Here is a 23,828-nt window from a genome sequence, read left to right on the forward strand (position 1 = left end):
CAAAACAGCTATGATATGGTCTCTGTGGACTTTGGTCTCTGCTGCCCTTTCAAGGTATGTTTAGCAAACTGCATAGTAAAGGATGGGAGGAATCCCTTTATGCATGCTAGGATGAGGTGGTGAAAAAGCAGGATCCTCACACACTCTTCTCTTTTAGTATTCTCAGGTCGAGAGTGTGTACCAGCCATTCCATACCTCTAATCATTTTTGTTGCTCTTGTCTTGCTCTTTTTGTTGCTCTTTTCCAATTCCAATATATCTTTTTTGAGATAGGATGACCATATCTGCATGCAGTAGTCAAGATGTGGGCCTACCGTGGATTTATATAGATGCAATATGATAGCTTCTGTCTTATTGGCATCCCTTTCTTAATGATTAACAACATTCTGTTAGCCCTTCTGAAGGACAAATGTAGAATCTCCCCTGCCACAATCCTGGAGATTTATCATGAGTCTTTCAATCAGTTGATGTTTTTCAGTTGCTGGAACCAGAAGGTTGCATGAGAATCCCATCCTTAATTTTAAAAAACAAATATGGTTCAAATGCTCTTGGTTGTGGAGGAAAAAAGCTTGAACCTTGAAAGTCACAGGAAATTTTTTTTTTTTTTTTAAAAGCCAAGTGCCTGACTCATGATCGGCCTGGAAATGGCAATATCAAGATTTTGAAACTTCAGTGTCTGGACAGAAAGTGGCCTAGGCTGACGAGATGGCAAGTGTCAAAAGTCAGGACAGGAGGTGGGAATTAATAGGTGCCTATGTGAGAAAAAGACCCAAAAATCAGAACTGTCCTTATAAAATCAGGACATCTGGTCACCCTAAAGTGGCATCACCCCCCCACCCCCCCACCCCGAATTTATTTGGGGCTGGTTTGCAACCATTACTATTCACAGCTGTACTTAAGCAGCTGGGCCCAGGCCCTGCTCCTGCCGCCCACAGCCCTGGGGCAGCGGTCACAGGCAAGTACATCCCTGGAACCAGGAAAGGAGGCGCTGTATTCGCACCTCCAGGGCGCTGCCACTAGATGGCGAGGATGCCGCCCCGGGCGGGAGAGGGGATTCCGTTTTGATTTTGATCCCTTTAGCTCCCTGTAGTTCTCAAGATGGCGGCGGCCGGAGACGTGCCTGTGCGGGTCTGTAACCAGGAGATTGTCAAATTCGACTTGGAGATTAAAGCGACGGTGCAGGTACCGTCCCCGCATCCCCTGGGCCCATTTCCTGCGCCCCCTCAGACACTGCCCCTAAGGCACCTTCCTGGACAAGGGGTCACGGCCCCATGACTCCCGCCCAGTTAGAGCCCGGGTCCGGCTCCCTACTCTCCCCCCGCCCCCCGTGTGTGGGAGGTCACCTCGGGGCACAGCTGGGCCCAGCGCCCGGCCCTCCCGCCACACTCAGGGTGTCACCGCCGGGGACTCGCTCAGCGCCCTGAACCTCCCGCCATACCTGGGGGGGTCACCGCCAGGGAGCTCGCTCAGCGCCCGGCCTTCCCGCCACACCCAGAGTGTCACCGCCGGGGACTCGCTCAGCGCCCTGAACCTCCCGCCATTTCGGGGGGGGGGGTTACCGCTGGGGAGCTCGCTCAGCGTCCTGCCATACGGGGGGGAGGGGGGTCACCTCTGAGGAGTTTACCCAGAGCCCCGTTCTCCTTCCTAGTAGGTGTGGGGGGGTCACCCCTGGGCAGCAGCTCTCAGCCCACTGGCCTCCTGCCACATTCGGGGTGGGGGGGGGTCGCCTCTGTGGAGTTGGCCAGTACCTTGACCTCTTCCCAGTCCAGAAACCTCTCCCAAGAACTTGATCCTTCCCCACCCACCAGCTAGGGTCTTTGCAAACAGATATGTGAACCCATGTCTCTTGTGAACCTCTGTGTCCTGGTCATGTTCCTTGGGTGAGGGGTTGGAGAACTGGCATTTAAAAGCCTACAGGTCTGTGGAAGGGGAGTAGAAATGTTAGTTCAATTCTGTGGTGCCTGGTCCTCAGATGTGCCCAGGCTAACTGATTTTCACAAATTGTGTCAGTTCTGCCCCACTAACAGGTTAATAGAGCATTTCAAAACCATTGGTTGTGTGTTTGTGCAGTGCCTAGTGCAATGGGTCCTGTGTCCCTGGTGGAAAAAAAATCAACCAAAAACATAATACTGATAATGTTTATATTGATGCCACGGGGGAATCCTGTTCTTCATCTTTAATCACATTGCAAACATTCACATTCCCCACAAATTGAAAAGTTCTACGTTTCTGCCTGTATGTCATTCAGCAGAGACACCCTTCTCAAAAACAAATTAAATAAATTAATAAGCAAATTCAATTACATTACATAACCAACTGCCCCTAACCTAGCATGGTGGTCATGTCTGTTATTTCTTTTAGGATATCAGTGATTGTCAAGGGCCCTTAAGTGTGCTTACAGAATTAAATGCCAGAGTAAAGGAAAAGTTTCAACATTTACGTCTCAGAATACAGGTGAGGCACAAAATAACCACAAAAATGAGATGCTGGCAGGTAACAGTAACAGTGTTAACGGCGTTTGTACTAATGTTTTACCGGATTTTCTAGAGAAACAGAAGTTTTATTCGCCTGTGCGTTAGGTAGAATGAAGGTTAAAATGTACCAGGGTGACACTGCAGTACTAGTGTCTTGGAGCCATTTATAAACCGTAATATTGAGAATTTCTAGTTGTTTATATGTTAAGCATGATACGTAAAAATAGTTAATTCTGAAGTCTCATCCTGCAAATATGTGTCTTGCAAGTATATGTTCCCTGACAAATTCTGCAGAAATTAAATTTACTTTTAAAAGAAAAATTAAATTCCAAAACACTAGTTAGAGTGGTAACCTTCCAAATGGGCTGATGCTCATAGCTTTCTTTAAAATCAGCAGAGGGAAACTGGCATGATTCTTGTCACTTCCATTGTTGCCAGTAGTCTGCTGTAAAGCAGGAATGAAGTTGACTTACCAGTCTACGTCATTCATTCTTATTGCTCTGTATTCTCTGGCTTATGTGAGAGAGAGTTGATTCTTGTCTTGTTATTGGGGACCTTTCAGAGCCAGCTGGTTAGGATGCACATGACTAGTCATTCTAAGCTAATCTAGATCCAAACCAAAGGTATCAGCAGTATCCAGTTAGTTGCTAATTTACTGAATCAGTTATCCTCTCTGATTGAGAAAAAAGTAATGACTGTAGATGATGACAGCTTATGCTCAGATTTTAGTATGTCTGCTTTTATATCGAAGGAGCTTGAGCAGATGGCTAAGGAGCAAGATAAAGAATCAGAGAAACAAGCCTTACTCCAAGAAGTAGAGAACCATAAAAAACAAATGCTCAGGTAAGTAAAGATGATGACAGTATATACGGATTCTTCATTTAATCATACACTCTTAGGATCTCAAAGCACTTTACAAAAGTGGGTGAGCATCATTACCCTCATTTTACAGACGGGGTCACCTAGATCAGCGGTTTTCAAACTGTGGGTTGCAACCCAGTACCAGGTCACGGAATGTAAGGCATTGGTTGCAGCAGCTCTGGTCAGCACTGCCGACTGGGCCATTAAAAGTCCTGTTGGCAGTGCTGCTTGGCTAGTCCCTACCTGTTCTGACACCGTGCTGCGCCCTGGAAGCAGCCAGTAGTAGGTCCAGCTCCTAGGCAGGCGGCCACGGGGCTCTGCACGCTGCCCAGAGTATCGGCTCTGCACTACCACTGGAAGGGAACTGCTTGCGCACCTCCCTTTAGGAGCTGGACCTGCTGCTGATCGCTTCCAGGGCGCAGCGCAGTCCGCAGTGCCAGGACAGGTGGGAAGCCTGCTTCTGCACCCTGGCTGTGCCGCTGACCAAGAACAGCTGGAGGTAAGCCGGCACCCCAGCCCACTGCCCCAGCCCTGAGCCTCTCCCAAACCCGGAGCCCCCTCCTGCACCCCAATTCCCTCATTCCTGGCACAACCCCAGAGCCTGCACCCCCAGCCCTGAGCCCCTCCCATACCCCAAACCAGGGCCGGTGCAACCATTTAGGCGGACTAGGCGGTTGCCTGGGGCGCCAAAAAGCGCCCCCCAATTTTTTTTTAAATGGTTGAGCAGCCGCTGCTGCTGGGACAGAGAGGGAGTCTGAGCTGCCGGCGGCAGCCAGCAGCCCAGGGTGTCCCCTGGATCAGGGTGCCGCCGCGGCAGCCGGCAGCGCAGGGCTTAGGCGGCAGGTTCTATATGTTTGAGGTGCTCGAGCACCAGCAATATTCAGGGCTGGGGGCCCTGCTCCAGCAATATTTGGAGCTCAGTCTCTCCCCCGGCCCTGCCTGGATCAGGCCCCGGCCCCCCGCGGGTTTCCCTCCCCCCATGCCCCTCCGGGTCCCTGCCTGACAGAAAGCAGCACAGCGGCTCTCCCCTGCCTGCTTCTGTTGCTGGAGTAGAGCGGCTCCCCGCAGAACTGCTGTCTGCTGCCCCAGGGTCCTAGTGCCCCCATCTCCTACTGGCAGGGCAGGCTGCCCTTACCCTGTGCTTCTGCCCTCGCCCTGAGCCTGTCCAACACCCCAAACCCCTCAGCCCCCCACACCCTAATCCTCTGCATCAGCCCTGAGCCCCCCCACATCATGAATCCCTCATCCTCAGCCCCAATTGTCATCCCCCTGTACCCTAATCCTCTTCCCCAGCCCGGGGCCCGCCCTGCATCATGAACCCCTCATCCTCAGCCGCAGCCCTCATCCTCCTGCACCCTAATGCTCTTCCCCAGCCCTGAGCACCCCCCGCATCATGAACCCCTCATCCTCAGTCCCAACCCTCGTCCCCCTGCACCCATATCCTCTGCCTCAGCCCTGAGCACCCCTACATCATGAACCCCTCATCCTGAGCCCCACAGCCCTCATCCCGCCCCCCAGCCCTCTGCCCTAGCCCCGAGCCCCTTCCTGCATCATGAATCTCTCATCCTCAGCCCCAACCCTCATCCCCCTGCACTCCCTCCTATCCCCAAACTCCCTCCCAGAGCCTGCACCCCTCACCCCTTCCTACACCCCCACCCAGCCTGCACCCAAACTCCATCCCAAAGCCTGCACCCCTCACCCCCTCCTGCACACCCACCTCCTGCCCCAGCCCGGAGCCTGCACCCAGCACCCAAACTCCATCCCAAAGCCTGCACCCCTCGTGCACCCTAATCCCCAGCCCAGGACCTGCACCCCAGATCTCCCCCACCAAAAAAACCCCTCACAGAGCCTTAGGCAAGTGGGGGCGGAGTTTGAGGAGGCAGGTTCTGGGCACCACCAAAATTTCTACAACTTGCCACCCATGCCCCTCGATCAGTGTGCCACCGGCAGCCCAGGGGTTCCACTGCGCAGTTGCTGCTTCACTTCTCCTGCCTCCTAGGCTTGCGGCGCCGCAAGCCTGGGAGGAGAATTAGAGCAGGACAGCGTGCTCGGGGAGGACGTGGAGCAGAGGTGAGCTGGGGTGAGGAGGTACCGCAGGGCTTCTCGGGCCAGAGGGTGGGGAGCTGCTGCGGGGGCGGGGGGCACACTTCAGGGTGGGGAGCTGCTGCAGGGCTAGGGGGGCGCAAGGTGGAAGTTTCGCCTAGGGCGCGAAACTTCCTTGCACCAGCCCTGCCCCAAACCCCTCATTCCCAGTTCCATTGGTTCACAGGTATCAACAATTTTCTTCAATTGGGTTGCTAGAAAAAAAGTTTGAAAACCACTGACCTAGGTGAAGTGACTTGCACAAGGTCACAGAGTAAATCAATGATAGAGTCAAGAATACAACTCAGATCTCCTAAAGCACAGTCTCTTGTTCAAATCTCCCAGTTGTGTTTTATGGATTTACCTCTCTGTCAAATGGAATTGTGTTGAATAGTTATTCCTGATGACACTCAGAACAGGGATGGAATATAATTACATTTTCAACAACTTGCACAATATTCTTCCTTGCCTTGCTCTCTAAACATACAGAAGAGGAGAAATGGATGAGGGAATGGGATATTTCTACTCTTAGCATGATGTAGAAGTTGTTAACATAATATATCTTACATGTTGGTTCATTGTTACTGATAAGCAGGTGGGATGTTGTTGGGGTGCAGTATTTATTTGTGCCCAATTGCCTTCTGATTATCTGTCTGGCACCTGAAAATCTTTCTAGCTTTGCAAACTGTTGCCATCATTCTGAAACATTGTACACTTGTGATTTCAGCAATCAGACAGCTTGGAGAAAGGCAAATCTAGCTTGCAAAATTGCTATAGACAACTCTGAGAAAGATGAACTGCTGCCAGGAGGAGACTCATTAAGACAAAGGTACTAAATCTTTCCTTTGTAATTAGAGAATTTAAACAATAGATGCTGTATCCAGTTATTCTAAAAAGAAATAGTAATACATTTGTGTGTGTGTGTGTATATGTGTACTGTAAACTACATGGTTCGATGTAGAAAGTGGGTCTTTTATTAACACCTATTACCTTCTGTGTAAATAAAGGTGTGGTTGATGTGTAATATTCAGTTAAACTATACATTCTCCCACCTTTGGCTTGTTAGGAAGGAGGAAAGTGTTAGACTGCTCCAAAGTTTGTGTGATTTACATCAAGTACATCATAGACATAAAGTACAAGTTACAAATCTGCCTGCTATCATTATTTCATGCCAAAAATTGGATTGTTTTATATAATTTATGAATTACACACTTGGCTTATTTAATCAGTGAGGAACATCAAACTAGATATAAAAGATAACAAAGTGATGGCTTTCATCAGTGTTTCTGTATTGTATCATGAAATAGTATATTTGTGGATCAGCACCTGATGACACTTGGACCCTTTCTCTCAGCCATTGCCTCGTAACTGTCTCAGGGGCTGCTACTCTAAAATTCAGTGACTTTGGGCTTTAGTGAGGATTTTGGGTGCAAACCAAAATCTGCCATCTCATTTGAATGAGCACATTAAAATAATATGTTTATGTGCTTTGTACATCTGAAGACGGCTATGGTTGGTTCCAAATTCCAGCTCTAAACACCCTTTTGCTATCAGAAGCAGCAAGCATCAAACACCCTAAGACATGATTTTATTTCTTACCATTTTATTTTTCCTTTCTTCCTTCAGAAAAACCACAAAGGAAAGCCTGGCAGAGAATGCAAGTACAATTACAGAGAACCTGATGGCCATTAGCAGGATGATGTCTCAGCAGGTCAAGCAGAGTGAGGAGACCATGCAAACACTAGGTACAGATGCAACCCAAGTCTTTGGTTATGGATTATAAAAAATTGGTTGAAATTAATAGGCAGCAGGTTTAAAACAAACTAAAGGAAGTATTTCTTCACACAACACACAGTCGGTCTGTGGAACTCATTGCCAGGGAATGTTGTGAAGGCCAAAACTATAACAGAGTTCAAAAAAGAATTAGATAAGTTTGTGGAGGATAAGTCTATCAATGGGTATTAGCCAGGGTGGTCAGGGATGCAACCCCATGCTGTGGGTGTCCCAAGCCTCTGATTGCCAGAAGCTCGGAGTGGACAACGGGATGGATCAGTTGATGATTGCCTGTTCCGTTCATTCCCTCTGAAGCACCTGGCATTGGCCTCTGTTGGAAGACAGGATACTGGGCTAGATGGACCTTTGATCGGATGCAATATGGCTGTTCTTTTGGATAGGATTATTGCAGTAGTCTTTTACCTCTGGAGACCTGGGTTCAAACCTGTTTTAAAGAAGAATGATGCTCTATTCCTAGAGGTGATTCTTCCAGAATAGAGTGAGAAAACTTGGCAGGGTGCAGTGGAAACTTGTGCTGCTGCCCACGATGAACTTATTTTGCAGATACATACACGACTTCTGTTTCAGGACTTTCAGTCAGTACCTGTCACCAGAGCTAACATTTTCACACAGAACAGAGAATAACAACTGGCTGTGGCTTGGAGTTGTGTTTCAGACCATCCTCCTGACTGGTGGCAAGTTTTGTAAAATCGTCTGAGAAAAAGAAGAAAGAGGAAAAAGCTGATTGGAGACTCTTGGTTCTGTGTAAAATCTTTTCTGTGATATGAGATCACTGGCATTCCACAGAAAATTTGATGGGACAGCTACAAGTTTGGTTAGTGTTTGTCAGGGACAGTTTGTTTGCTATTATTTTACACTGTTTTCCTAGCATGCACGATGTAGTATCAAAGAAATATGAAAATATGGTGTGTGGGTGTATCTGTTTAAATAGAGGCACATACCCACACACAGAAGGAAGTTTAATGGATACAAGAAGATTACTTATACCCAGCCCTCCAGCTGGGTTGACTAAGGCAGGAGGAGATCAAGTGATTTGTACCCAAGGTCACATGCTGTGTCAGTAATGTGTCTAGGACTAGGAAACCAGGATTTGGCCAGCTCTTTCCTTTAGACCCTAAAACAATAAATCAAGTGGACTGTCAAAATTGATGATTCATGAACCATTTAGAAGTCAGATGTGTGCCAGCTGGGCCTCTTATTTGCTGTGCTTGGAGAGAGAAAGAAAGAAAGAAAGAAAGAGAGTGGGATTTAAAGGATAGGCTAGATAATGCAACTTTCTCCCCCTCACTATCTACCCCCATCTGGGGATGGCAGCTGTGCACAGTTCCTGCATGCAGAAAAAGTATGTTTCTTTTCCTTTTAAATAAGACAGTTTTGGCAGTCACTCTGTCACCCATTTTCTGGCTGAATAGTGCTTACAGTTTGTCATGGGAGGAGCTATCAAAGATTGTCTGCTGTGAGAAAACCAGCTGTGGATTTTGAGTCTGTAATTAGAATTTTAATTTCTAAAAAATAGCAGTCCTTTTTCCAGTATTTGATTGTGGAGCAAGGAAGCCATGCTTTGTCACTAACCATGGGAAACAACAATTTTCCCTTTGCCACTTGGATCAAGGACTTTTCTTTAAGGATGGGACATCAAAGTTTGTGATATGATGGATTATGATAATATTTCTTTCATAAGATATTACAAGCTCATATAAGTGAACAGGACATTTGAAGTTTGACCTTTATTATTCATTTAGCTCTGTACAAATTCAACTGCATTTTCTCAGTTACAGTATGTGGATTTTATAATGCAAGAAAATGGAGACTCAGGCTTCTGCTTTTCATCATTTAATAATCTAAAGAGAGAATTATTTTGCAAAAACACAAGCTGAAAAGCCCCTGTATGCCATGTCATTATTTTGTTATATTCTCAGACTAACTCTTTGTTCAATGGAGTACAGCTCCTTAAGATTAAAATTTTTACAAAGAAATTGTACATTTTTAAAGAAGAAAGCCAAATGTTAAAATGTTTAGAAGTGAACCATTAAGGAATCCCTTGAGGCCCTAACTGCTTCATCACTCATCACTCCTCCTGACTTTCATCAAACTATTGTCCTGGCTCAGAGGGACACTTCTAGTGGTGAGAGAGCAATTTGGTTTCCATGACCATACTCAGATGCTGGCCTGCCCTGAAGTTGCCAGTAATGGTGCCAGTTGTGATGGCAGTTTCTCTCTAGTAAGAATGGAGCTGAATCCACCAAACTTGTTTGACATAGATCTTAAAAGGCAATGACTTTTGTTCACAATTGACCTGAACTAGATTTGATGATCCAGTAATCTAAAAATGAATGGTCCTGTATCCTATTACCAAATCTGCAAACCATCCAGCCCTCCTAGTTTACTTTGCTTTGTGTTCTTTTCCAAGGCATATTAGGACTCCTGTGTGGTCAAAGATTCTGCAGGAACATGATCTGCATTGATGTCACCACTAGTCAGACTAACTCATGGGGTATCACTATCTGTAGTTTCCTTTATGCATGTTTCCTTTGTAAGATGTTTTGAAGCACACTCAGCTGAAACTTTACACTTTCTCATTTCAGCCAATTCTTCACGAACCATCCTGGATGCGAATGATGAATTTAAGTCCATGTCGGGAACAATACAGTTGGGGCGAAAGCTCATTACAAAGTACAACCGCAGAGAACTGACTGATAAGCTGCTCATTTTTCTTGCCCTGGCCTTATTTTTAGCCACAGTGCTCTACATCCTGAAAAAGAGACTCTTTCCATTTTTGTAAAATTCCAAAGCTCATGGATTACCAAATATTATGAAAGACCAGAAAGGGAGATGGGGTAATAATAATGAAGTTCAGTATAACTGAGATCAAGCACTGTTCTAGCTGAAAGAGGGTTAGAGCAGACAGGTCTTTATATTGTATAAATGGAGTATGATAATGGCTAAGATGTCAAGTGAGCTTGCTCACACATGTAGGGGCAGGAGCAGAAAGGATGAGGTGGACAGAAGCAACACCCTTTTTTCTGCTGGGTTGGGGAAACAGAGAAGCACTTCGTGATCCAGACAGGTGCTAGTCTTAATTTTCAACCCTTCTCCCATCTCTGCATGAAATGACCCATCTCTTAACGATCTGATCAGGAGGTGCCTTGTCAGCTGTATGTAAGATGTTGAGAATTAAGCTGAGGAACATGAGAAGAGAAAAGAGGATGGATGCAAGTAAACAAAAAAACCCAAACTTAGATACATTCCTTTAATAAACCATTTATAGTGTCTGCGTAAATTGAGTCTTATTTAAAAGGAGAAATTACACCTAAATTGAAGGAGACCGAATTGTATATACAAGGTCTTTCTGCCTTTAAAACTGAATCTGCCTTTGACTTACAAAGATGACTGCTACAGGAGTGAAATGAAATAAGTGGCTTTAGAATGAAAACTGTCATGCCACCTTTTCGCAAGTCGAGTTCCAAAATTTAGAGTCTTATAATATGGGAAATGCATCTTGTGCTTTCTTGAGGCCAAAGTTACTGTGTTTCTTTGAGAATGTAGTTCAGATATGTTCTGTGGCTTCATTTCAGGGCTGCACTTGGAGAACTCCAGTTGATATTTGAGTCGAAAGGCCCATTTGCCTTGATTCAGCACAGCTTGTGTAAGAGGCATAGGAGTGTATTTCATATTATTAATTCCTAAGGAGTACGTTGGAGTTACAAAAAAGGGATTTCAGTAGAGGATACAAAAAAAACTTAGAAAAACCACAGCAAAAAATCATGCATTTCTTAACGTGAACCCTGGAGACCTCTTGGAGTATATCTTTGGTCATTACACCTCTTGACATTTAAAAAAGAATTTTGCATTTATCAAAAGACCAAAGCACAAACAGAAGTCTCTGTTATAGCTCTTCATACTGGTGCAATATTTTATTAAAAGCACATTGTCAAGGAAATTTTTCTGTAGTCTTTTGTCTTAGTTTCCCTTTATACATTTCCTCTTAATATTTACATCTTCAGAGTACTGTCTGCTTGTACATTTGAAAATGTTTCCTCCTTCCTCCTACAGTTTGACCTTTTTTGATTGGCAAACTTGAGTTGCCTTCCTCTCCCCTGTGTTTTGAATGGAGCAAAAATGAATGTGCCTGTTTGGTTTAACAGCACCATTATCAATATGCAGTACTCGATGTAGCAACTTCTTATGCCGAAAGAACTGTGAGCTGAACCTTCAACTGATGTCTGTGTAGCTCTAGGAAAAATAATTAACTGCTGCCTTAGCACCAGTAGGATCACCTGAAATGCTGGTTTTGTACGAGGATGTCTAAAACTGGTGGCTATTTTTTTTTTAATCAGTTGTTTAGAATTTAAGTTAAATAAAAACCAAGGCCCTTCCAAGTAGAATCTAGATGATCCAGTTACATTTCAGTATTCTAGTGAATGTCAGATTTTGGGCTAAATCCAGCGTGACATCCCTTTAAAGGTTAGGTTCCATTTGGGAGACCTTGAAAGAGGAAGTGGCACTAACTCCTCAAGGTGGGCCTGTCTTTGTAAAATTCCCTTACCAGATTTTACCAGCTGGCATAATTTCCTCTTTTTGCCAACTGTCAACATGCATTTGAGTTTGGTAAGAAATAGAATGTAATGAGGGTGGACCAAAGTATGTTATCATTTAAGCCAACGCCTATAAACAATTGCCATTGTCAGCAGGTACTGCCAACATGGTATAGGAGCTAGAATTTTTTATCAGCAGCTCCAAAAATAGAGGCCTCTGGGTGGTGAGTTGAAAGAGCTGTGCCAGTCCTTCATGGGGAGAAAAGGAAGTGATAAATATGCCAGCAGGCCTCCTGTTACATCCAGTAGAGGGCAGTATTGTGTGCACATGTAACGAGCCTTTCTTATGAGGTGAATCATGAAACAGTTACTGTTTTTCACCCAGTCAGTTCCTTTCTGTGTGTTATCTCGGCATGTATACACTGCCCATCTATCTAGTGTAGGATTTTCTATATTATCCCTCATGGGGGCAGTTGACATGAAGCTTTCCATTATAGCTGCATCCTAGGGGACTTAAAGTTTAGAACAAAGTGATATTAAGAATGTTCCATTCCTGAATAAAGGAGGAAATTCTTCATTTTCATCACAAATAGATGTATTTATTGTATACAGAAAATAGTTAAAAGTCCCAAGACTGCCTTTATGTGTTTCATTAGGGGAGTTCTCATGAGCAGATTGAGGTTTGGTTCTTTTGGGCAGTAAAGGAAAGCACGAACTATTGTATTCTGAATGCAGAAGCATCAAAAATGTATACATCATCACAACTAAATGAAAGTGATTTCTGTCCTTGATGTTGAAAAGCGCTGCTTAAATATAGAAAATTCTGGTTGACCCTCTGTGCAGCAGAGTCTCTGGCTTCTGATTTAGTAATGCAATATCATCATATACACGTTTAAAGAAGTCAGAAGAATTCTCCCTTCCAGCCTGCTAAGTTTCTGGACCAGCTGTAGTAGTTTTGCTTTATTGATTTGACTTGCCTTGGGGGAAATGGTCTTGTGTTCTAAAAGCACAATGCCTGCAGGTGGTCAAACATTACAGCTGATTCAATGTTTCCTCCCTAATGTGAGAGCAGTATAAAAATAGATTGTTCTTAATCTCTGAGATAGTGGAATGCTGAGCAGACAGTAGAGCCATGCTGTAAGTAATGATGAAGTGCAACTCTCCCTGCAGGAAGTTTGTGGTTTATCTGCTTTGCCCTCTCAGTACAGAAGATAAATGTATCTCATAAAAGAAATGGCCTCCGCAGGGCACTGTGGGATTCACTAACTTTTGTTTTATAAGGAGTTCAGACTTTCCTGATGGGGATTGAAAATGTAGCAATTTAGTAAAAATCCATTGTTAAATGCTCCTGTCCTGTTTCTCTGTTGGCTTTTTGACTTGATATTACTGAGTTATGGATCCCAGAAATAGGCACTTAGAATATCATAGGAATAAAAAAATGGCCGACTCTACAATTATGAGCCCTTTCCATGACATTAGCTTTCATTAAAAAAAAAAAAAGGGTTTCTAGTCTTTTTATAATGTATTAGATTTGTACTCTCCAGAAGCTGGGGGATTTATACTAGTGTAAAATGGTCATACGGCAGCCATGAACAATTAGACCCTTTGAGAGAGAGAGAGAGCGAGCATGTGAGCTGCTCTTTGACCCAAGTCTTCTCCCATTATGCCATTCCATCACTGCTTGATTTTCAAGAAATTTTATTCTACAGACCATCAAGAATGGTGCCAGACCACTAATGGACTACAAACTATACAATAACAATATTATTGATGTGATATTACGGTGGAATGTAATGCTCTCCAGAAGTGTGGAATGAAGTCATTGTATTCCAAATCATCACAGTTTAGGGGATAATTAGAGGAGGCCTTTCCCCACTAACAAATCTATGGAACAGCTCTGCTTTGGCTTTCCCAAAGGCTATGACTAGAACAATGGTTCCCAAACTGGGGTTCATGAACCCCTGGGGGGTTTGCTGAATGTTACAGGGGATTCTCAGGAAAAAATTCCCTAATGGCAGACAGAGCTATCCCTAGGGACCTTGGGCAGCACAGGGCCAGCAGCCCAGAGCCCCTGGACTTCCAAGAGCGAAGCAGATCAAAGCAAGCATAATCTATTACACTTAGGAGATTTAAACTTCAAGACTCCTTATAAGAAATGGAAAGGGAGGTGGATATTTTTTGCTGTTTTTAAAATTAAATAGGCAGCTAGTATTGTTTTTAAAATTATTATGAAGAACAAGTTTAAGCTTTGTTTGTTTGCCTGGACTGCTCAAGACCTGAATGCTTGTGTAGGAGGAACTCTTTGATTTGGCTTCCTAAATATCTTCATGCTGTTTCACATCAGATACACCTTGATGAAACATAGGAGCCCTGTCTTATAACAGGTTTATTCAAAGTGATACAAGCTACGGAAGTGAGATCTTGAAAGAGTTTTGCCATTTGCATAATGTAATAAAAATACTGTAATGATAAATAATTATAAAGAGTGTGTAATAAGCATGTCACAAAACAAATTTTATATTTCCAAGATCACTTCTTTTATAATGTATAATCAGGTAAAGGAGAAAATTCCTTGAAATATTCATTTTTAGGAGGGGGTTCACGAGATTTGACATTTTATTGAAAGGAGATCACAGGTTGTTAAAGTTTGGGAACCACTGGACTAGAACAATGACACTCAAGCTAGTGAAAATTAAATCCTTTTGGGGACATAAAATGTGATTTACTTTTGCACTGTAATTGGCACCTAGGTACTACTGGAATGAGCACTTAGCATTACAAAAATAGAGATATGTAATAAAAGTGGGTCACATGGACTCCTGTAATTTAGACTGTTTGCCACAAGATGTGTATCACTCATCATAAGCTGGCAGCATGACTCACTGTAGTCAAGTTTTTTCTTCAAGAAACAATGTTTCTGAAAAGAAATTGAAGCCAGTTAACCTGAGCAAAAACTACGAAACAGAAAAGCTCCCTAGAGGTTAACCCACACATATGGCCCTGGCTATGGAAGCCTATCTGTCCAACGGCAATGTCTTTCCCCAGAGTAACAGGGTGGCTTGTAATTGGATTGGAGAGGCTGGGGCTAAGCCAGCTCTTATTACAAGATGAGACTGAGAGGAATCAGAAGATTCCAACTGAAAAGACAGCAGGCAGATTCAAGGCAGAGGTGTGGCTCAGAAAGGGTTGTTGAGGCTGCCAGAGGTAGAAAGCTCAGGGATGCTCAGGAAACAGAAACCTGAGGAGATGTAGCTAGCAAGCATAGTTAGACTTCCATATTTGGGAGTGTGGCTCCAGTCCAGCCGCATGGGGGTGTGGAAGGGACAAATTCTGTTTTGGTCCACAGGGGCACCATTTCAGATTTTTCAGAGGATGGGGCAACTTTAACCATGATTCCAAGGGCTACTGAGGCAACTGACTACTGAATTTTTTTTTTTGCAGATAACTTAGAAATTATCTGGCAGGAGCACCGTATCTAATTCCTGTATCAAGAAAGAAAATTAAATAAATATTATACCCCCTCAGCTCTAATACTAACATGTTCTGACATCTTCTGGCAAGTCACTTAAGGGACTGGTTTGATTTAAAATTGTAATGTATGTTCTCTCTCAGATACTCTGACTAAAGTCAAAAGGGACCATCATGATCATCTGGTCTGACCTCCTGCTTGTTTCAGGCCATAGAATACCACCCATTCACTCCTGTAATAGACCCCCTAACCGAGTTACTGAAGTTCTCAAATCATGATTTAAAGACTTCAAGTTACAGAGAATTCACCATTTACACTAGTTTAAACCTGCAAGTGACCCATGCCCCATGCTTCAGAGGAAGCAAAAAACCACCAATGTCTCTGCCAATCTGATCTGGGGGAAAATTCCTTTCTGCCCACTAATATGGTGATCAGAAAGACCCTGAGCATGTGGGCAAGATCCACAAGGAAGATTCCTGGGAAAAAATTCTCTATAGTAACTCAGAGCTCTCCCCATCTAGTGTCTCATCTCTAGCCATTGGGGATTTCGGCTACAGGCAGTTGCTGATGCGCCATTGTATGCAGTCTTGTCTACCATTCCCTCCATAAACTTATCAAGCTCAGTCTTGAAGATAGGCTTTTTGCCCCCACTTCTCCCCTTGAGAGGCTGCTCCAGAATTTCACTCTGATGGTTAGAAACCTTCACCTAATTTGAAGCCTAAACTTGTTGATGGCAAGTTTATATACATTTGTTCTGAGGTCACATTGGTGCTTAACTTAAATAACTCCTCTCCCTCCCTGGTATTTATCCCTCTGATGCATTTATAGAGAGCAATCTTATCGCCCCTCGACCTTCTTTTGGTTAGGCTAAACAAGCCAAGCTCTTTGTCTGCTCTCATAAGGTAGGTTTTTTCATTCCTCAGATCATCCTAGTAGCTGTTTTCTGCACCTGTTCCAGTTTGAATTCCTCTTTCTTAAACACGGGAGAGCAAAATTGCACACAGTGCAACCTCCAGATGAGGTCTCACCAGGGCTTTGTATAATAGTACTAACACTTCCCTATCTCTACTGGAAATACCTCACCTGATGCACCCCAGGACCATGTTAGCCTTTTTCACAGCCACATCACATTGACGGCTCATAGTCATCTTGTGATCAACCAATACACCCAGGTCTTACTCCTCCTCTGTCACTTCCAATTGATAAGTCCTCTGTTTATAGCAAAAAATCTTTTTGTTAGTCCCTAACTGCATGACCTTGCACTTTGCACTATCATCCCATTTCTATGACTCCAGTTTACTAGGTCATCCAGATCTTCTTGTATGATATTCCGTTTCTCCTCTATATTGGCAATAGCTCCCAAATTTGTGTCATCTACACATTTTATTAATACGCACCCACTTTTTGAGCCAAGGTCAGTAATAAATAAGATTATTCTGAAGACTGATCCTTGAGGAACTCCACTAGTAACCTTCCCTAGCTTGACAATTCACCTTTCAGTATGACCCATTGCAGTGTCCCCTTCAACCAGCTCGTATTCACCTTTCAGTTCTCCTATCAATCACCGTCTTCTCCAATTTAATTAATAATTTCTCATGTGGAACTGTAACAAATGCCTTACTGATATCCAGGTAGATTAAATCTACTGCATTTCCTTTGTCTAAAAAATCAGTTATCTTCTCAAAAAAAGATAGTGTTACTACCTCTTGAATCCAATAAATGAAAAAATTGTAGAAGAATCTACAATTACTTTCTATCATTTAGGCTACTTGCTTTTTGCAGTTCCCTAAGCTTAGAAGAGATCATTTAGCTTTGGGAAACATCCTAACAGCCCTTTCTTATCTTAATCACCTGTTAATCACTGTGTTTATAAACAAAATTCTGACTCCCTGCTTCAGAGGCCCACACCGGGAGAAGTCTCCTCTGCAGAACTCATTACATTGCACACTCAGGTTGCCTGCCTGAGGCTTGCAGTTTGGTGGGTGTGTGTGTGTAATGCCCCTCCCTGCCATCCCACAACACCATCCATTGCTAGCAAGCATGGCTACTGCAGAAACATTGAACTATGACCCAGGTCTGAGGAAGAGGGCCGGAAACCCTCCCAATTAAGGGGAGAAAGTGAGAGAGAGAGAGAGAGAAACTCTGAATTGGTGTTGGGGTCTGGAGGGTCCATTGTGCACCTGAAGACTAAATAAATTAGAGTCTAGGTGGGGAATGTTTTAATTTTCCTTTGGATTGTGTGGAATTTGTTTAAGGAGACCTGTGAAAGAGACAACAGAGGCAGAGTACTGCAGAGGTACCCCTTGCCATGAGGGGGTGCTTGGGAGGTAATAAGCGTCCACACAACAGTGCATTGTGTCCCAGGCCCTTCTTATGCACAGCTGTGTAAGAGGAGGGGGAAATTGAGTTGAGATTAAACCCTTGTTCATGAGAGGCTTGATAGCGCCCACACTCCATCAGATCATTTATTTACCTGTGTGATCAGTGCTTTATAGAGGACTAAGAAGACATGATCTCTGGCCAGAAAAGAGTAAGGTGACAAGGTACAGACTGGAATAAGACAACAAAAAGTCATGGGAGTTACTGTTGGGATTTTAGACTGGTGTCTTGATAGCAACATGATTTTTATTTTATTTGCATTGTTCTGACTAGTAATGCCTCACTGCAGTGAGGTCTACAGTCCAAGAAGATACAAGCTTTGCAGGTATCTCCAGGCTTCTTTATTAGCAAATGTTTGAAGCTAATTAATTGTCAAGCATGCACAGTACTGTAAATGATTATTGACCAAAAGCTGCAGTTTCATTTAGAGCTATGTTCTGCTCTCCCTTCCCTAGTATGCCTATCGGAGGGAAATCCTAATTCAGGCACAGCCGTATCTGTGACTTTTTAGCAGGGCTCCATAACATCCTTAATTTCTTCCCCCACATTGATACATTGTAACAACATGGGCAATTGCAGGGTCAGGAGAGAAATGTCTGGGAATTTCAATACATATTTTGCTCCAAATGTTGAGTATTTCTGGACTTTTTCTAATCCTACAAGCTCATACATGTGGACTGATCCTTGCTCCCATCCAGAGTCTAAATTAACTTCAGTGGGGCTCACAGGCAGACTACGATGGTTGAGATTGGTGCGGAAGAGAAGGCTGTGTACAGAGGGATGTATCCAAGGGAAACTGCCTGTCCTAGGACACTGAAATAGCTCTTTCTGAACTACTTCTGAAAATCTGTGTTTCCATGAGGGGAGGAGTGAACTTTGAATGGCTTCCTACCAGACTACAGTTCTACTGTTTTAGAATCTGGAGGAAATAAATAGAAACAGTTCCAGTGTAGCTATGCTCAAAAGCCTGAGGTTTTACTTGATTTGCAAAATCACTGCATCTGAAGCATTGTTTGACTTCAGTTACAGAGCAGACTGATATAAAAACAGTGTAGGGATAACTCTGTGCATGGGAGTAAATAAATTATGTGGAAAGTAAATATGATTTTTAAACCAATTGAAGAAAAAATCTAAGTACATATTTGAACTGTTTTTAAATGCTTTCCACATAATGGGCTTTACCAAAATGGAAGGGTGAATTCATAGCTTGAAAACTTTTTAAAATGTCATCACTAAATGTGTGTGGCTGCTATCGCATGCCAAGTGGCCCAGAGACACATGCTAGCAGGAAGAGGGCTAGGCAAGTCAGTCTGGAATCTTTGGGGGCTGAGAATATCCAGGATGCATGTGCATACTTGTCTGCAAATATGCAGAACTCCTTTTCAAGAGAGAGGAACGGTCAATCCAGAATGTTGCTTTGCCTTCATTTTTTGTTGCCTGAAATCCCCCAAATGGAAAAAAAAATCTGGCAAATACAGGTTATGCCGGGTCTTTAAAATTCTTTATAGCCGTAGAGTGCACCCAGCCATCAATCCTTTTGAATAATTTCTAGCTGAATTTTTACCAGGTTTCTAGTTCTTGTGAGCTACTATCTAACCATTCATTCACAGTACTAGTTGCGCAATGAGCCAAATACATTGTAAACCCAAGGTGGTATCTGCAATAATGGTCATTTGGAGGTGATTAGAGACATAAACATCAGGGGTTAAATACTTGAGACTCCTTTCTAATCTTTGTGGAATTGAGGCAACCCTTCATCTTTCTTAGGTAGTTTAGATGGATAGGAATCTCCTAAAGAAGAGAACTTCAACATTCAGTTCATATTCCAGGACACTTACAATAAGGGTGAGTGTTCTCCATTGTCCTGGGTCAACATTTCCCTTAGTGCAGTGTTGACATTTGTTGGTGTCACCCTGGCTGCTACTGCTGAGTGGCTGCATACCTGTAGTGTGGGGGGGTGAGATATATATTCAGTAGTTGCCCATGAGCTTGAGTAGTTAGCCAGTATTCAGGGCCGTGCTGGGTTGTTTCTATTGATGAGAAATTTAATAGGCACCAGATATTTCTTCAGTGAAATCCTAATTATTTACAAACAATGTGCACAAAGTCCCATTTCTCTGAGTACAATAGCAGCAACAGCATGCAGCTTCCTGCTTGTAGTTTACAGCCCTGTCTTTCCAAAGAGTCCTGTGCCCCAAGCTGCTCTTTATTTGCTCTTTCTCAGAACCATGCTTACAACTGCTTCTCTTTCTGCCTCTGACACATGTAGACACAGAAAGCTGCAACCAGTTAATGCCCCAGCTTCTGCACTTGCAATCAGTCCACAGGAAAAACCATTGGCTCACATGGTATGGCTTCTGCTCAGTTTGCTACACTGGTCAGTGCTTTGGGAGTGGCTTCTATTGTTTCATGTCTCTCAACACAAAGGGGCACTTAATTGCTCATTCTTTTAGCCTGAATGAAGGTGTTCAGTTTACCCATTGACCCTACCCAGATCTGTGATTGATGGAAACCGTTAACACCGTCCAATATAACTGCATTTATAAAATTATATAGTTTGTAAGGTATTTTTGAATCCTTTCAATTGAAAGATGCTACATGCTTGCAAAATACTATGAAGCTTAGCAACATATCTAAAATAGTGGAAGAAATTGTTCTTCTCATGTATCTCCAGTGCTGCATGATCCATACCAGCTACCCTGTCTGCTTTAGGCTACAGTTCAAGGATGTTGGTTTTAATCAATAATCACTCAGTCAACTTTGCAAAAATATCATGAAAATGGGTCTTTACCACAATAATGATTTTTAAAAAAGATTATTTTATGCTCACTCATTTAAAAACAAAACAAAAATTCAGCGAGAGCAAATGGTGGAGTAGAATTTAGTGAGGTTGCCTTAACTGTTCTGGAATGGCCCCAATTACCTGACAGAGACCCTCGGTGTTATTCTCCTTGTTGGATTCAGGTTTAATCTCCCCACGGCCTGCACAGGGAGATGTCAGTGAAGGGCCCACACCTCTGAAAACTGCCCCCTCTGCGGGTTTGTTAGGGCCTGGTGTTGGTGAGGCAGGGCATTGTGTAACCATTATTTGTTTGGCCAGGAGTTTGATTATTTTTTATAATAATGAGTTTTTGTTTTGGCAAACAATGGGGAGTTTCATTATATTCTGCTGTTTGAAGAGAAAGCACTTAGATGCCAAAACAATGAGTATTAATATACATCTCCAAATAGATAGATATGATTTTATCAATGTCTCACTAACATGTATTTTAGGGCTAGGAAATGTCCCCAAGGCTTTTTGGCTGAGGTGTTTTTCCAAATAATGTAATGGTATACTGTAAAAATAATGAGTATGGAACAGTTTTCATATGAGGAGAGATTAATTAGACGGGGACTTTTCAGCTTGGAAAAGAGACAACTAAGGGGATATATGGTAGAGGTCTATAAAATCATGATTGGTGTGGAGAAAGTAAATAAGGAAGTTTTATTTACTCCTTCTCATAAGACAAGAACCTAGTGGTCACCAAATGAAATTAATAGGCAGCAGGTTTAAAACAAAAGGAAATATTGCTTTACACAATGCACAGTCAACCTGTGGAACTCATTGCCAGAGGATGTTGTGAAGGCCAAGGCTATAACAGTTCAAAAAAGAACTAGATAAATTAATGAAGGATAGGTCCATCAATGTCCAGTATTAGAGGGGTAGCCATGTTAGTCTGGATCTGTAAAAGCAGCAAAGAGTCCTGTGGCACCTTATAGACTAACAGACGTCTTGGAGTATGAGCTTTCGTGGGTGAATACCCACTTCGTCGGAAGCATATTAGCCAGGATGGGCAAGATGGTGTTCTTAGTCTCTGTTTGCCAGAAGCTGGGAAAGGGCAACAGGCGATGTATCACTTGATGATTATCTTTTCTGTTCATTCCCTCTGAAGCACTTGGCATTGGCCACGGTTGGAAGACAGAGTACTGGGCTAGATGGACCTTTGGTCTAACTCAGTATGGCCGTACTTATGTAATGTTCTACAAAAAACCGCAAAATTCCCTGCACTTTTAATCAATTATTTCTGCAATTTCTATTCCCATCTTCTCATTCCACCCCCTCTCCCCTCCCCCAGTCCCTGGTGATGTTCAGAAGAGATCTGTCTTTCATTTTCTTTCTTTCTTTTCTTTCTAGTTTACAACCTAAAGGAAGTACTGTGTTCCAGTGAATTGAGTACTGAACTGTGTTTTAGGAAAGTTGGGTTCTATTCTTGGCTTTCCACTGACCTGCTGGATGACCTTGGATAAGTCATTTAACTTATCCATGCCTTAGTTTCCCAATCAGTATGGGAGATAATGATTCCGACTTTGTAAATCACTTTGAGGTTTATGTATGGAAAGTACTATATACAAGATAGGTATTATTTATTTTATGGGTCATATGTACATATATAAAATGTGTGTTTCTATGTATGTAATATGACATCTTGAATCTCATTGATTGATCAAACATACAAAAGTAGAAAACAGATTGCAGAACATTAGTGTAAGAGCTCGGATGTGCAAAAGATCCTATGTGGCAAAAATGAAACATTCACATAGGTAAAAATATTGTATGCAAGCCAGCTGACATGAATTAAATTTATTTCCCTTCTGGCATCTCTTGCAAGTCCTAAATTAACAATTAAAGTGTAAAAGAAGTGTTCTCAGATCAATTAGAAGCACTTCTGCTTTGTTTTAAAAACATTAAGTCTCTTAATAATTCATTTGACCTTCCATGAAGGAGCATATTTTACTCTAGATATATTTGGCAGTAATTTGTGCAATGGAGTGTAATTTTTTTATGCTCATCAAGAGATGTCCAGCTTTTTTTTTTAAAGAAAAAAACAACAGCCCTGTATTAAATATTGTAGGAGTTTAATGCAATATTTAGCTCTTTCTTTTTTCTGAATGCACAGCTCATATTTCATCTAAATATTGTTCAGTCTTGTCAACCTTGAGACATGTTTATTCAATAAATAATGGGATCAGTTATCAAAAACTTAATCCTGTTGTGGCTTCGAACACTGCAGTTACAGAATCTTGCATTGTGCAAGGAGCTAGTAGGTTCAGATTATAGCTGAGCAAATAATGGAAAAAATTGTTTGCAAGTATGTTTTCATTACAAAATTATAGACAATTGAGTTTATTATGACTCATGTTTACCTTTGTGAACATTTCAGTGCTCAGGGTTAGCTAGCACAAATATTTGGGAATAGTGAATTTTTTAAGCACAAATGGTTGCTGAAAGCAATTTTTGAATGACATGTTTGCAATTCACATTGGCTTAGTCAGTTACAGAAGTAATCCAGTTAGGGAACAGAAACAATACCAACAGACTTCAGTAATTAACCAACCCAGTGTGCATTTCAAATAAATATTCACCACAAATGGGCTGTCAGCTATTAATAGGGAATGGGAGAAGGGAATTCTGAAGAAATTCATAAATTTATCATTTTAATAATGAACACATTTGAGAAGCTTGGGAACACTTTGCAAACAGATGAAAAAGCAAAATTATATGAATAAATTATTTCTGATGAATTATTCACCCAATGAAATTCAGATTAATTAAAAACCTTGCAAATGCATAAAAACCCCAGCGGTATCACCCACTCTTTAAATAGAGAAACAGTAGGGAATTGTAGCAACTAGGTCTCTGGACTAGGAATCAGGAGACAAAAGTTCTGTTCCTAGCTCTGCCACTAATCTGCTGAGTGACCTGGGGCAAATCACTTCCCCTCTCACCCTTTGTTTGTCTTGTCTCTAACTTGAAAGGTCTTTGGAGAAGGGAGTGGATCTCACTAGGTATGTACAGCATCTAGCACAATGGGGCCCACTCTCATCTGGGGACTGTCAGTACTACTGTAATCATAATAAAAATCAATAATAGCTTTAGGAAACAGGGTAACTTTTGTGTAATCGTCACAGGAGTATTTTAGCTGGCGTTTCAAACTGTAACAACAGATTTCAGGTGACATTCAGTATCCCTACCAAGTAGGTTTAATTTCAATCATCTCTCTGGGCTAGAAGAGATAAGGATGGACTAATAAGGAAGACTGAAAGAAGAGAAGATGCCAAGAATAAATACTTGCATATCTGGATGACTTAGTAACAATGAAAAATATAAACACCACCAATATGTTGTCAATAGCTGTGATCACATTTGCTATGTTGCAACCTTCTTAAGAAAGATTCCCAGTCAGGGAAGAAACAG

At 42.6% G+C, this 23,828-nt stretch overlaps 1 protein-coding gene across 1 annotated transcript; it reads left to right on the forward strand.

The window, feature by feature from the left end:
• The first annotated feature begins 1,073 nt into the window (after positions 1-1,073).
• BNIP1 (BCL2 interacting protein 1) lies at positions 1,074-11,150 on the forward strand. Its single transcript, XM_032801476.2, has 6 exons — positions 1,074-1,181; positions 2,361-2,453; positions 3,225-3,316; positions 6,144-6,245; positions 7,043-7,161; positions 9,796-11,150. Exons 1-6 carry the CDS (start codon positions 1,098-1,100, stop codon positions 9,990-9,992), a joined length of 687 nt encoding a protein of 228 aa, XP_032657367.1. The 5' UTR covers positions 1,074-1,097; the 3' UTR covers positions 9,993-11,150.
• Positions 11,151-23,828: the final 12,678 nt, after the last annotated feature.

Source organism: Chelonoidis abingdonii, chromosome 7 (assembly GCF_003597395.2).
Source record: "Chelonoidis abingdonii isolate Lonesome George chromosome 7, CheloAbing_2.0, whole genome shotgun sequence".
Classification (NCBI taxonomy): Eukaryota; Metazoa; Chordata; order Testudines; family Testudinidae; genus Chelonoidis; species Chelonoidis abingdonii.

Excerpts from the sequence above, each read along its gene's own strand:
- BNIP1 (XM_032801476.2), top strand. The coding sequence starts at position 1,098 with ATGGCGGCGGCCGGAGACGTGCCTGTGCGGGTCTGTAACCAGGAGATT. Across the intron at positions 2,454-3,224 it reads ATTTACGTCTCAGAATACAG|GAGCTTGAGCAGATGGCTAA; the intron begins GTGAGGCACAAA and ends TTTATATCGAAG. Across the intron at positions 6,246-7,042 it reads GGAGACTCATTAAGACAAAG|AAAAACCACAAAGGAAAGCC; the intron begins GTACTAAATCTT and ends TTCTTCCTTCAG.